The following is a 14969-nucleotide window of genomic DNA, read 5'->3' as shown; positions in this document are numbered from 1 at the left end:
TGATATAGTCACCTTAAATCTTTTTCACGTTTAAGTAGCTTAGTTTTGTAATTTGTGCTGTGTTCAATATGGAGGGCATCTGCTCCAGCAGATTTTCACCGCAGGGAATTAATATTCAGCTTTGATGTAACGTTCATTTTTTCAAATCCTCATCATGTGATGCAATTGTTTTTTGTCAGATTTATTTTGTTTGTTATCACTTTTGTCAATTTAGTGACCCAGGTCACCCTTGCAAATGAGACTTCCTGGTCTCTTAAGTTCTCGCCGGGTTACACAAAAAACACTTGAAACATGAACTTATACCCATTGACACACACACACTCACACACAACTACTTATACAATGGTTCCCTGCTTATGCGATTAACAGACTGTTGGATCAAGTGTTTCTAGCGAGCCCCTATGAAAGCGAACTTACACACACTCACTGAGACTCCCCTACCCCACGTGACATCGCTCCCCGCACTCATCAACCCGTGTAAGCCCCAATCATGTAGTGTGCGGGGGGGGTGGGGGGAGTACTCTGACCGCCCCCCAAAACCAACCTTCCCAAGCTGCTCCCCACGTCTCCCAACTCCACTACTGCCCACCACCCAAGTGGACCTGGCTTGACTGAGCTCCACCAACACCAATTCAGCAGCCGGCCCAGGGCCACGCCCATTCCAGTCACCACCAAACTCTGCTGAACAGCACAGGCCATGCGGCCTGCCCCGGGCTAGGGCCCTGTGGGTTATCCGCGGGTAGGTATCCCACGAGTACCTGCCAGTAGCCCGACCCACGCGGCCCGGCCGCACAGGGTTTGGCGAGCATTGGCAGCTTTCGCCGAGACCAGACTGGCCGGCCCCTGCTCTCAAACGGCACGGCGGGACGAGCGGTGGACGCATGGCGAGGAGGTCGCATGGTGCCATCGGTCGGTGCTGGCATGGCCACCGAGCCCTGAGCCCAGCGCGGTCACCGCCAGGTGGCACTCAAATTGCTGGGGCTCGCGGCATCACAAACGCACGGCGGCGGCGGCGGCGGCGCTGGCGCTCCCTGAGAGTGTAATTTCACGCCGATTCTTTTACACCGCGGTTTGGTTCGTTGTTGTCGCATTCTATTCTAAGATTAGCGTCGCTCGCAGACAGGGTGCCATTGTTCCCAAAATTCCAATTCCTAACGTCTCCAGCAATAGTGCCAACAACGCTGAGCTCATCACCACAGGCGTCTGGGCCTGGGCAGACTTTTTTTCCTGCCACTGATTAACGTCACTCGGGGACATGGCCTCCTCTCCACTCGGATCAATGTTCGAGTTGGGGTTTCAGGTTGCCGCATCAAGCTGCCATCAAACTTCAAGCGAAGGTTGGAGGAGAGCGGCGAGAGTCAGTAGTGCACTCAGAGGTGAAGAGATGGAGGTGAAGGGTTATAAGTCAGGAGTGAAAGGTTACAGGTCAGCAGCCAGGGTTGAAGGTCAAGAGATAGGGATCATAGGTGAGTAGATAGGGGTTGAAGGTCAGGAGCCAAGGGTTAGTTATAACATTTGCCAACCAGAAGAGTTAAAGAGTCGTAGTTCAGCAAGCGGTCATTCGAGATCGGGAGCTGGGGGTCACCGATGGTACCGGATGCACGCTCGTGCCGAGCGGCCCGCGGAGTGGTGGGGGGGGGGAGGTGGGGGGGGATTGGGGGAGGGTGGTGCGGGAGCGGCGCCGACTTACGTGAGGGTGACGGTCATGCGGAAGCGCTGGCGCAGGCCACGGAACGTGACGAAGGACTGGGGCGGGAAGCTGCGCGCCGTCACCTCGCAGTACGGCCACTCGTAGCCGCCGGACGGGCACTCGCACTTGAAGCCGCCGGCCAGGAGGTTGACGCAGGTTCCGCCGTTCCGGCACACGCCCGGAACGCAGCGGCCGGAGCGCACGTTCACCTCGCAGTGCTCGCCTGTGCGTCGCGCGTGCACGGAGGGAGGGAAGGGGGAGGAAGGTGGGGGGGGAGGCGCACAAAAGGAGACACGGACGCACGAGCGTGCGAGTTATAATAATTATTCTGTGAAAGGTGAAAAATAAACGAGTGAATGTGCACACACGAGATGGGTTACACACTCAAATGCACACACCAAGGACACACAAAGATCCCCCTTATAGCCTGAAGAGACTGTCGGAGCAAGTGCTGTTAGCGAGTAGCACCTATGAAGGCCGGCACGGCATCTTTTTCTCCCCAGTCGCGATGTTTACACCCCACACCAGGTACTCATTTGAGGCCGAGTCGACCTAGGGGAGGCCCAGGACCAGTTCAAATATTCGTCGCTGGTGTTGGTCGTGAGCAGGAATGGAACTCGGGTCGCCGGGTTCATAGCGCAACGCGCTAACCACTGCACTACCACACGGAAGCATAGGCACACGTGTGTGTGAACGGTTTTCTCGTGAAAGCTGACTTATACATACACACCTACAAACACAAAGGCATACGCACATCGAACAAAATCAATGAACATGCGTACGTGCATGCATCCGCGTCAATCATGATACAGAATCCTACGCTCTGATTCTCTGACGATGCTGCCGTGTAGGCAGAGGTGCACGAAAACAACTCTACGTGTGCTGCGATTCGTTCGTGTATCATCCTGCAGCCGCTAGAGGCTTCTAGATGCACCACAATGTAACAAGACGAAAAGAGATTTGAATGGAATTGGGGGGAAGGAGCAGGGGACCTTAATTAGTTACAAGCAGACACACGCGCACACACAGACACACACAGACACACACGCAGACACACATGGACATGCAAACACTTGGAAACCCCGACATTTGCCACTAAGTTGCGGTGACGTCATCAAAGTGCTTGTGCCAGGCTAGGTGTACTTTGAGCACAGAATAAAACAAACACGCATGCACACACGTGCGCGCACGTGGGCGGATGCGCAGACGCACGCGGACACGCTGCATCAGGGCTGAGACGTCGACCTCCTGCCAATCCAACCCTAACTCAACCTCCTCCTGCTCCTCGTCCATAGCCAGCGCAACAAAAAAAAAACCCGTGTAACCCCGCGATCTGGCGCCAGGGTCGTGCCGTCCGAGAAGACGCGAGGGCATCGTGGTGACGACGAGACACGTGGTGACCGCAGAGCCCCGCGAAGAATGGCTGAGATTTGAGCTCACGTTTGGTTTTTGAGAGAGAGCGAGGTGCTTCTAACTCTTCAGTTTGCGTCAGCGGTGGCAAGTTCCGGGCAATGGGGTCCAGCGACCGAGGATGCGCGCGGCCCAGTAGGCATCAAGAACCATCACGATGTTGAGCTCAGTTTCGGAAAAGCCTCGAGCCACTGGCGAGGAGGAGTAGAAGTCGGAGGAGTAGAGGCTGTATCGCTCTGAGTCTCATCGATACGTGGGCTGCGTGGAAATAATAATATCCGTGTAAACGTGCCAATCTCGTCGGCTGGTGGAGGTTTTACGATGAGGATTCTGGCCATAAAACTATAACCACGTGGGCCTAAGCCTAAAGCCAATGTGGGAACAAGGAGCCTCGCGTGATATCCATGCTGTGGCTGCAGACACAAGTGCCTTGCCGAGTTTCCATGCGGGGTACCAACGAACGTTGCGGGGCGGTTGAATTAACCGAACGAGCGAACGAGATGCAGCGCGTCTCTCTACTGCTTCCTCTTCAGTTCCCTCTTCCATCAAAGGAGTAGGGACGCGGCCCAGCGGCGGCACGTTTGCCTCTCGTTGCCGAGGTTCTTGGCTCGAATCCAGCGGCCGCCCCGATTATTACCGCGGTGCTCAATAACCGTGATGATACTAGGCGCTTCTTCACAGTGGACGTTAAAGATTTTGTGATGTCATTGCAAATTAATCAATCTGGATTCAACACACAGCAACAATCATCACTCCCTACCGGCAGACCTAAAGCCCCAGGTCGCTTTTGCAAATGAGACTCGTCCTGGTCTCTTGAATTACACAACACGAACCCGTCTTCTTTGCGAGATGATGGGGGACCGGAAGTGAGATCCCTCCACCTTGTTGTCTCGCCACCATTCGTCACCCCCCCTCTTGTTCGAGATCGTTCATCCCTGCGTGGACCCCGTGCGCATCCGGGATCTTCCTCCGCGCCTGCATCCGTTGAGCTCGTGCGCTCGTGCCATGGTCAGAGTTCCCTTCGGGCCCGTTCCATAAGCCGCGTAAGCACGTGCCGGCGCAGGGCGCGTGCGCTCCTGGGCCGTTCCCCGGAGTCGGCAGCGCCGCGGCGATCCATCTCCCTGGCTGTTGGCAGCCGTCACCACCGGAGCATAAATCTCGACGAATGAGATTTGTGTTCGGATGGGAGCTGAGTAAACTGGCTGGGCCGAGCGCCGCGGGGGAATGGACGGAATGGAGGGGGAGGGGGGAAATGAGGGGTGGGGAGGGAGGAGAGATGTGATAGGGAGGTCGGGAGTCAATGGCGGTGAGGCCTGGACCCCGGCCAGGGATGAACAGCGCCAAGGCAGATGGCAGAAGTCGCTCCTCGCGAGAGGGAGAGCCAGGGGGGAGCGAGTGTGGAGTGAAGTGATTAGAGTTGAAAGGGTGAGTGGGGAGAGTAAGCATACGAGTGAGAATGAGCAGAATTGCCCGAAGCTGGAAGTGTAAATTCCACATTCCTATGGCAGGAGTCAGCCTATATCAAGCAGAAAACCACTAAACTTCCCCACAAAGCGGTATCCAGGTGGGTGAGCGTGGCGCTGGGCGCCGCGCTCGCCCACCTCGTCCCGTGCGCAGGCTGGACGAGCGTGGCTCCTCAAGCGCTATCGGCTCGTAAGCGCGTGTAAGCCGGGGGGGGGGAAATTAATGGGATTCGGGCGACGTACCTATGTCACCTGACTCGGCGGCGAAGCATGCCCCCCCCCCCTCTGCAGATTAGCGCGTAATGCGCTTCCGTTTAACCGTGCCTCCTAAGCATCGCGGCGCCGTGCAGCGCCATCAAAGCCCTCCGCTGAATGTTAATCTCCCCGGGATTTCTGTCGAGCATTCAGCGGCGGCGCTAAAGCCCTCGTTTTCGTTCGTGGTGGAGGCAGTGGGCGCCAGGAACATGGAGTTGGCACTCTCTGCCAGCTGTGGTGGTGGTGACGCCGGTGCCCCCCGGAGCCAATAAGGGCATCACTACCAGCAGCCGACGAGTGATGGAGTGAGTTCCTGCTGCTCAAACGAGCGTCGAGGCATCAACGCCCATCTCCCGTTTAGTAAGCTAAACTATAAACTATTTTTATATTTCGATTTAAAGCTTTCATGACTGCAGGGATTCATCTTCTTGGTTCTTTCGGTAAAGTCACGTCGAATGGAAATCAAGGTTATGTGGAATCCCTCCCCGTAGAGGCGGTTAAATTTCGATTTAAAGCTTTTGTGACTGCAGGGATTCATCTTCTTGGTTCTTTCGGTAAAGTCACGTAGAATGGAAATATTACCACGTAAGGCCCACTGAGCTAATTTTGATTTGAAGCTTTCGTGACTGCGTCACCAGTTCTCCTGCTGTGTTTGTCTCACCTGATGACGGTCGCTTGTGTTGCGATCGAAACGTCGTGATCTATTAATTTTCTATCTACGTGACTTTACCGAAAGAACCAAAGAGTATGGGCCCACTGAGCTATGTAGCTCTTTTTCAGAAGCGACCTGGGCACAAATGATACCTCAACGAATTGGTTTATCGTGTGGAAATTTATATCAGCCAAATACTGTACTAGAAACTGGAGGAATCGGGGGAAAATCCACGCGACCACGGGGAGAACATGCAAAGTCGACATATCCAGGTGACAGGGTCGGGATAGAACCCACGACCTCCTGTATACCAGGCGAGGGAGTGAACACCTTGGCACCCCACTCTGTCGCTTGTGGCACCCCATGGTGCCACGGTGGCGAGATGTTAACCGTGGAAGTTTCAGTGACTGTGGAAGTTGCACGTTCCTATGGCGGGGGGAGAGTCTGTCCATAAGATGAGCATTGTCGACTTCCATGCAAACTGGTGCCTATGTTAGAGACCCAGCAGGGGCGCACAAAGATGCCAACGTGCAGCCACACTGCGGCAAGTGACGTCACCGAGTGCCTCTGAAACGTCGGCGCACGGTGCATAAACGGGACGGTGTGGACACAGCACGGCACCCGGCTGTCTTCATCTCCCCCTCCCGAGTCCCGGTGTTTTTTACGCGCAGTGCGCGGCGATCGTGGAAGGAAGAGGAAAAATCTAAAGGGGAAGCCCGAGACAGGTTAAGCCGCTGCCACTTGAACGGATGTCACGCATCTTGGCCCAGAATTGAACCCAGATGACGAGGATCACAGCGCAGAGCCCGAACAAACTCACATACACGCATACCAACACACACACCAACGCACGTACACACATACATCAACACACATACCAACATACACACATACCTATACATACACACGTATATTGACAAAAAGCACAGATAAATATTCCCTGTATAGCCTTAACAAACTGTGGGGCAAGTGCTGTTAGCGAGCACCTGTGAAGGCCGGGATGGCACGCGATGGGGTGGCCAGCACCATGGCCTGGCCACATTTGTCTCCCGAGTGGCGATGTTTACACACCACACCAGGTACTCATTTGAGGCTGAGTCGACCTAAGGGAGGCCCAGAACCGGTTCAGCGGGAATCAAACTCAGGTCGCCGGGTTCGGAGAGCAGGGCACTAACCACTACACTACCGCTCCAAACTAACACACAGCAACAACGACCGCCATTCGCGACTAAGTGGCGGTGACGTCACCACGACGCTTGTGCCAGGCCATGTGCCCCTTGAGGCCACGTGAAGTGTCGAACGCCCACTGGCAGGAGGTCACGGGGCAAACCTAGGTGCCACGGGTCGACTGACTGAGATGACTGGCTGATGCACCACCTGTGCCCCCTACTGTGCCAACCTGCTGTGCTTTAGCCACCCGGCGCTCCGCTCGTTGTTGTGAGCGTCACTCCTCCGCCCTCCGTTGGAGGGCGACTGCCTCCAACTGCCCAGCAGCGTCCTTCACGAGCCTCCTCCACAGAGGCCGATCTTGACACCGCTGGTACCAGTCATCGACAAGTTCACTCAGCTCCACGTCCTCCTGTACCACATCACTCCATCTCTTCTCTAGCCCGTGCCGCGCCCGTTTAGCCCCCTTAATCCAGCCGAACAAAAGCTGTTTGGGCATGCGGTGATTGGGCATGCGGGCTACATGACCCAGCCAACGCAGTCTTGCCTGCCGGAGGAGTTCACCGATGAGACCTTGCCCAGATCTTTCAAAGATTTGTGAGCTCCTCACACAATCCAGCCTGGTTAAACCCAGGATTGATCGTAGGCAGGCCAGCCTAAATGTTTCTAGCCGGCGAAGATGTTCCAAACTAACACCCACAGCTGCACACACACACACAAAAGAACAAAACACACACAGGTGCACACAAACACGTACACAAAGGCACAAACAGCAGTAACCATCACCATTCGCCACCAAGTGGAGGTGATGTCACCACATGGCTCATGCCAGGCTAGGTGTACTTTCAGGTCGTCACATGTGTGAAAGGCTCTGTTGGTAGGAGGTAAGGGGACAAAGACAAAGAGTGACAAAGACCCCCCGTATAGCCTTAACAGACTTTTGGGGCAAGTGCTGTTAGCGAGCACCTATGAAGGCCGGCACGGCACACGAGGGGGCGAGTGGCCAGCACCACGCCCGGCCGCCTTTCTCTCCCAAGTGGCGATGTTCACCACACCGCACAAGGTACTCATTTGAGGCCAAGGGGAGGCCCAGGACCGGTACAGATATTGACCACTGCTGTCGGCCTTGAGCGGAATCGACCTCGTGTCGCCGGGTTCATAACGAAGCACGGTAGTAACCACTACACTACCGCTCCCCATGCAGTAACGCGCGCGGCAAGTGCCGCTGCCAGGGGCTGTGCCCGCTGGGAGCTGTGCACAGAAGCCGGCGGGGGTACAGGGGTAGGTAGCTGGCGGGGGTACAAGAGTCGGTAGCCGGCGGGGGTACAGGAGTCAGAAGCAGGCGGGGGTACAGGAGTCAGAAGCTGGCGGGGGTACAGGAGTCGGTAGCTGGCGGGGGTACAGGAGTCAGAAGCAGGCGGGGGTACAGGAGTCAGAAGCTGGCGGGGGTACAGGAGTCGGTAGCTGGCGGGGGTACAGGAGTCAGAAGCAGGCGGGGGTACAGGAGTCAGAAGCTGGTGGGGGTACAGGGGTCGGTAGCTGGCGGGGGTACAGGAGTCAGAAGCTGGTGGGGGTACAGGGGTCGGTAGCTGGCGGGGGTACAGGAGTCAGAAGCTGGTGGGGGTAAAGGAGTCGGTAGCCGGCGGGGGTACAGGAGTCGGAAGCTGGTGGGGGTACAGGAGTCGGTAGCCAGCGGGGGTACAGGAGTCAGAAGCTGGCGGGGGTACAGGGGTCGGTAGCTGGCGGGGGTACAAGGGTCGGAAGCTGGCGGGGGTACAGGAGTCGGTAGCCGGCGGGGGTACAGGAGTCGGAAGCTGGTGGGGGTACAGGAGTCGGTAGCCAGCGGGGGTACAGGAGTCAGAAGCTGGTGGGGGTACAGGGGTCGGTAGCTGGCGGGGGTACAAGGGTCGGAAGCTGGTGGGGGTACAGGAGTCGGTAGCCGGCGGGGGTACAGGAGTCAGAAGCTGGCGGGGGTACAGGGGTAGGTAGCTGGCGGGGGTACAGGAGTCAGAAGCCGGCGGGGGTACAGGAGTCAGAAGCTGGTGGGGGTACAGGGGTTGGTAGCTGGCGGGGGTACAGGGGTCGGTAGCCGGCGGGGGTACAGGGGTCGGTAGCTGGCGGGGGTACAGGGGTCGGTAGCTGGCAGGGGTACAGGGGTCGGTAGCCGGCGGGGGTACAGGGGTCGGTAGCCGGCGGGGGTACAGGGGTCGGTAGCTGGCGGGGGTACAGGAGTCAGAAGCTGGTGGGGGTACAGGGGTAGGTAGCCGGCGGGGGTACAGGGGTCGGTAGCCGGCGGGGGTACAGTAGTCGGAAGCTGGTGGGGGTACAGGGGTCGGTAGCTGGCGGGGGTACAGGGGTCGGAAGCTGGTGGGGGTACAGGGATTGGCCCCAAGCAAGCGGGGGAACACGGTTGCCCCCCCCCTACTCGCCGCCCCCCCTGAGGTGGCCATTAGGAGCCGTGCCGCAATTAGGTTCGCTCCGTCGACACAAGCCGAGAGCCGCGTCACAGGGGCAGCAGCAGTGGCGGTGGTTGCCATGCGGCCACACGGGGGCTAGAGGCCGGGCTATAAACGTGTCGGGGGGGGGGGCAATTTCAACATTTCCAGCTTTTTAAATTCCTATTAAACATTGGATCCGCTACTCTACACGGAGTGGAGGTTTGGGCAGTACACTACACGTGGCTAGGACTGGATCAGTGAGGATCGGTAATGCTCAGTGTGGGGCAATGTGGGCTCAGTGAGCATCAGCGGTGCTCTGCCGCGCCTTAGCGTTGAGAGTCTCGACCCTGAGACCGCGATCGCCTCCGCCGCCAGCGAGGAACCGACGACACCGCCCCGCACCTCCGCACCGCACCGGGGGGGGGTGGGTGGGGGAGGCAACCGACGAGCAGGGAACTCCCGAGGGGGGCCGAGCTCGAAGGGAAGAGAGCAGCAGGCGAGATCCACCGGCACATCGGATCCCTCCCCACTGACGACTCGTCCGGACGAGTCCAAGTGAGAACCGGGGGGGTGGATGTGTTGGTGGTGGTGGTGGTGGGGGGGGGGGCGTGAATCCCGTTCCCAGGTAACCCCGAGCGGCAACGCCACACCCCGGCAGATGAATAAAACACACAAAAGGGCCGCATCAGCCATCACTGCGCGCCCCCCACCCCCCACCGCCCCCCACCCCCCACGACCACCCGGCCCTCCCCGCATTTCGTTAACGGGTCGCCATGGAGACGCCGGTGCTCGCTCCACCGCGATTGGTCACCGCGCTGGGCCGGGTGTGCCGCGGTGCGCGGTGCCGAGGGGATCGTCGTTGACTGTCGCATCTCGCCGGCCCCCCCCCCGCCCCACCGCTTCAGTCAGCGCCGCACTGTGCCGAGCTGAGCGCGTGCAAGCCGGTGGCTGTGCAAGCACTCAGAGGGCCGTGTGTGCCCGTCTCCTCTCCCACAGCCCGTGCCCCTGTCTCCTCTCCCACAGCCCGTGCCCCTGACTCCTCACCCACAGCCCGTGCCCCTGACTCCTCACTCACAGCCCGTGCCCCTGACTCCTCACTCACAGCCCGTGCCCCTGTCTCCTCTCCCACAGCCCGTGCCCCTGACTCCTCACCCACAGCCCGTGCCCCTGACTCCTCACCCACAGCCCGTGTCCCTGACTCCTCACTCACAGCCCGTGTCCCTGTCTCCTCACTCACAGCCCGTGCCCCTGACTCCTCACTCACAGCCCGTGCCCCTGACTCCTCACTCACAGCCCGTGCCCCTGACTCCTCACCCACAGCCCGTGCCCCTGACTCCTCACTCACAGCCGTGTCCCTGACTCCTCACCCACAGCCCGTGTCCCTGACTCCTCACTCACAGCCCGTGCCCCTGACTCCTCACTCACAGCTCGTGCCCCTGACTCCTCACCCATAGCCCGTGTCCCTGACTCCTCACCCACAGCCCGTGCCCCTGACTCCTCACCCACAGCCCGTGCCCCTGACTCCTCACTCACAGCCCGTGCCCCTGTCTCCTCTCCCACAGCCCGTGCCCCTGACTCCTCACCCACAGCCCGTGCCCCTGACTCCTCACCCACAGCCCGTGTCCCTGACTCCTCACCCACAGCCCGTGCCCCTGACTCCTCACCCACAGCCCGTGTCCCTGACTCCTCACCCACAGCCCGTGCCCCTGACTCCTCACTCACAGCCCGTGTCCCTGACTCCTCACCCACAGCCCGTGCCCCTGACTCCTCACTCACAGCCCGTGCCCCTGACTCCTCACCCACAGCCCGTGCCCCTGACTCCTCACTCACAGCCCGTGCCTCTGACTCCTCACCCACAGCCCGTGCCCCTGACTCCTCACTCACAGCCGTGTCCCTGACTCCTCACCCACAGCCCGTGTCCCTGATTCCTCACTCACAGCCCGTGCCCCTGACTCCTCACTCACAGCCCGTCTCCCTGACTCCTCACCCACAGCCCGTGTCCCTGACTCCTCACCCACAGCCCGTGCCCCTGACTCCTCACCCACAGCCCGTGCCCCTGACTCCTCACTCACAGCCCGTGCCCCTGTCTCCTCTCCCACAGCCCGTGCCCCTGACTCCTCACCCACAGCCCGTGCCCCTGACTCCTCACCCACAGCCCGTGTCCCTGACTCCTCACTCACAGCCCGTGTCCCTGACTCCTCACCCACAGCCCGTGCCCCTGACTCCTCACCCACAGCCCGTGTCCCTGACTCCTCACCCACAGCCCGTGCCCCTGACTCCTCACCCACAGCCCGTGCCCCTGACTCCTCACTCACAGCCCGTGCCCCTGACTCCTCACTCACAGCCCGTGCCCCTGACTCCTCACCCACAGCCCGTGCCCCTGACTCCTCACTCACAGCCCGTGTCCCTGACTCCTCACCCACAGCCCGTGTCCCTGACTCCTCACTCACAGCCCGTGTCCCTGACTCCTCACTCACAGCCCGTGCCCCTGACTCCTCACTCACAGGCCGTGTCCCTGACTCCTCACTCACAGCCCGTGCCCCTGACTCCTCACCCACAGCCCGTGCTCCTGACTCCTCACCCACAGCCCGTGTCCCTGACTCCTCACTCACAGCCCGTGTCCCTGTCTCCTCACTCACAGCCCGTGTCCCTGACTCCTCACAACCCATGTCCCTGTCTCCTCACTCACAGCCCGTGCCCCTGTCTCCTCACCCACAGCCCGTGTCCCTGACTCCTCACCCACAGCCCGTGCCCCTGACTCCTCACTCACAGCCCGTGTCACTGTCTCCTCACTCACAGCCCGTGCCCCTGACTCCTCACTCACAGCCCGTGCCCCTGACTCCTCACTCACAGCCCGTGTCCCTGACTCCTCACCCACAGCCCGTGTCCCTGACTCCTCACTCACAGCCCGTGCCCCTGACTCCTCACCCACAGCCCGTGCCCCTGACTCCTCACCCACAGCCCGTGCCCCTGACTCCTCACTCACAGCCCGTGCCCCTGACTCCTCACTCACAGCCCATGTCCCTGACTCCTCACCCACAGCCCGTGCCCCTGACTCCTCACTCACAGCCCGTGCCCCTGACTCCTCACTCACAGCCCATGTCCCTGACTCCTCACCCACAGCCCGTGCCCCTGACTCCTCACTCACAGCCCGTGTCCCTGACTCCTCACCCACAGCCCGTGCCCCTGACTCCTCACTCACAGCCCGTGCCCCTGACTCCTCACTCACAGCCCGTGTCCCTGACTCTTCACCCACAACCCGTGTCCCTGACTCCTCACCCACAGCCCGTGCCCCTGACTCCTCACTAACAGCCCGTGCCCCTGACTCCTCACTCACAGCCCGTGCCCCTGACTCCTCACTCACAGCCCGTGTGTAGATGTTTACCGATGCACACCGACCTTCCCGGTTCGACTCTCACGCGCTTCATTCCCAGCGTTGCATTTACTCCGCGGCTTAAATCGCCGCACTGCCTTTCCCTCACATTCAGGACTGATATATTTTTTTGCGTTATTCTGCTCACGGATTCTAAGCCCCTCCGTGGTCCCCGGGCCTTCGCATTCACAGCGACTGCTGATGCCTCATACCACCCCCCCCCCCCCCCCCCCCCGAGATCGATAAACGCTGAACTCGTGGTGGTCGTTGTGGCGCTGGTTCCTATAAAACTAAACGAGAAACTAAACAATTTTTATTTTACCAGGTAAGGGCCCCTTGAGATGTATAGATCTTTTTAAGAAGCGACCTGGCCACAAATGATAGCTGAACAAAGAGACTGATGTGGAAATTTATAGCAGCCAAAGACTCTAAACGCACGTTGATTCTAAATGTGTGGAAGGGAAACCGGAGGGCCCGGAGAAAAATCCACACGATCACAGGGAGAACACGCAAACTCCAAATATACAGCAGGCGTCAGGGTCGGGATTGAATCCACGACCGCCTGTAGACCAGGCGAGGTAGTTAACACCTCGGCCCCTATAGATGCGGTGCGAGGGAGCCTTGAGCTGCCGTAGCTTCTGCTTGCTGAAGCAACACTACTCCCGAATCACATCACGGACACTGCTGGCACCAACCGAACCTTTTAAATCAAAATTTTAAACGTGCTGTGCTTGAGCCGGCTTCTTGGTTGAGCCAGATTGATTTGGCCGAGGGCCCAAACGCCCTGGGAGGCTCTGCGTAAAGAGCTTTTGTCCAAAAATAGTAAATCACATCGTTCCTAAGATTTTTGGAGATCGCCGGATGAATTAAGTGTGTGTCATACGCCCTCCTCCACCCGGCACAGCAAATTAATAAAGTGGTCACGTGATGAACAAATATTCCAATGTATTTACTGCTTCAACAGCTTGCTGGAGCCTGATCATCACACTCGCTCTCCAACAGCATTACCGGTGCTGCTACTGCTGAAGCAGTAATACATTGGAATGAGTGTACATCACGTTACAACTTTGATAAATGACTGTGTCGGGTGGAGAAGGGTGTAAGACACACATTTTACTTTACGTGGCGATCTGACCCCGAAATCAAATATGAATCATATTTTGATTTAAAGCTTTCGTGACTGCAGGGATTCATATTCTTGATTCTTTCGGTAAAGTCACGTAGAAGGGAAACAATAAAATAATAAAAATATAAAACAATAAAATTATCACGACGTTTCGACTGCAACACAAGCAATCATCTGACGTGACTTTACCGAAAGAACCAAGAACATGAATCATATTGCTCGCGAAAGCCTGCTGTGCATGTTACATAAACCATATCGCTAACCGTTGTATCATACAACCCTCAGTGTGTACGTTTAATGACGCACAGACACACATACCTCTGCCTCTGTGTGTATCTAATGATTCACACACTCACAACCCGCTCCTTGTCTTCACGTCTACCGACTCAGGCACGAACTCAGGCACCGACGCACGCACTCCTCTCTCTTCCTCTTCGCTTCGCCGTGCGGTTCACGTCGCGCGCCGCACACACTCGACCTGTTTCTGTCGAGATCCGCCACTCGGCACCACCCCCCCACCCCCCCCCCCCGTAATCTTATTGAAGCCGAAATCTGCTGAGATCACTCGAACGTCGTTTAATTTGCGCCGCGGCCACGGAGCGATCAACACCACCGCCGCCGCCTCCCTGGCACGAGGAGGAGGAGGGGGGGGTTCGTCGAGGTGCTCTGATGGCGGCTCAACGCGTTCGACTCGAGTGAAGGGGAATTCAATTACGGGAAAATCATAATGGCCGCCGCAGGTCCCATTAAACAAACCCCTGGGAGCACAGGGGGCCTCTCTTCACGTTTTCCCCGCTCGCGGCGCCTCCGCGGATTGCACCGACTGCCCGCCAGCGTCGCACCGTTGGGGGTCGAACGGCGCAGGAGCATGACCACCGCATGTCTGGGAGCGCCGGGAAGTCACGAAAAATGTCCCTTCGCTGCGCCAGAAGGAGCGCCCGAGCCCGTATCGCGTCGCGATTGCGAGTTGCTCTCCCAAGGGGCTAAAGAGCAGAAACCGCAGCGCAAACAAACGGCGCCATCGGAGAGCAATCGGGAACGAGAGCCATGGGCTACACAGGGGCGTCCCCAACGACAACGCCAACACTAGCCCCAAGCACAGTAGCCCCAACACCAACACAATTATCCCCAACACTAACACTAGCCCCAAAAAAGTAGCCCCAACATCAATATTATCCCTAACACAGTAGCCCCATAACGAACACTATCCGTAGCTCCAACACAGGAGCCCCAACACAGTAACTCCAACCTTAACATGAGCCACAACACAGTAGCCACAATACTAACCCCAACATTCACCCTAACCCCAACATTCACCCTAACCCCAACACTAACCTTAGCCAGAACCCCAACTCTAACACTAATAACCTAGCCTCAACCAAACACCAAATGTAA

General features: G+C 58.3%; 1 protein-coding gene across 4 annotated transcripts in view; it reads right to left on the bottom strand.

Moving 5' to 3' along the window:
• The window catches only part of CELSR2 (cadherin EGF LAG seven-pass G-type receptor 2), a 114904-nt gene that overhangs the window by 63477 nt on the left and 36458 nt on the right, over positions 1–14969 (bottom strand). For all 4 annotated transcript variants that reach the window (XM_032963497.2, XM_032963496.2, XM_032963494.2 and 1 more), the window contains exon 4: positions 1691–1913. In XM_032963497.2, coding sequence (XP_032819388.2) covers positions 1691–1913 — 223 coding nt within the window. The remainder of the gene's footprint in view (positions 1–1690; positions 1914–14969) is intronic.

Source organism: Petromyzon marinus, chromosome 30 (genome assembly GCF_048934315.1).
Source record: "Petromyzon marinus isolate PM22_M1 ecotype Great Lakes invasive population chromosome 30, UKy_Petmar_22M1.pri1.0, whole genome shotgun sequence".
NCBI classification, from domain to species: domain Eukaryota; kingdom Metazoa; phylum Chordata; class Hyperoartia; order Petromyzontiformes; family Petromyzontidae; genus Petromyzon; species Petromyzon marinus.
Note: the sequence above shows the minus strand (reverse complement) of the source record. Positions and strands in the feature narration are given on the sequence as shown.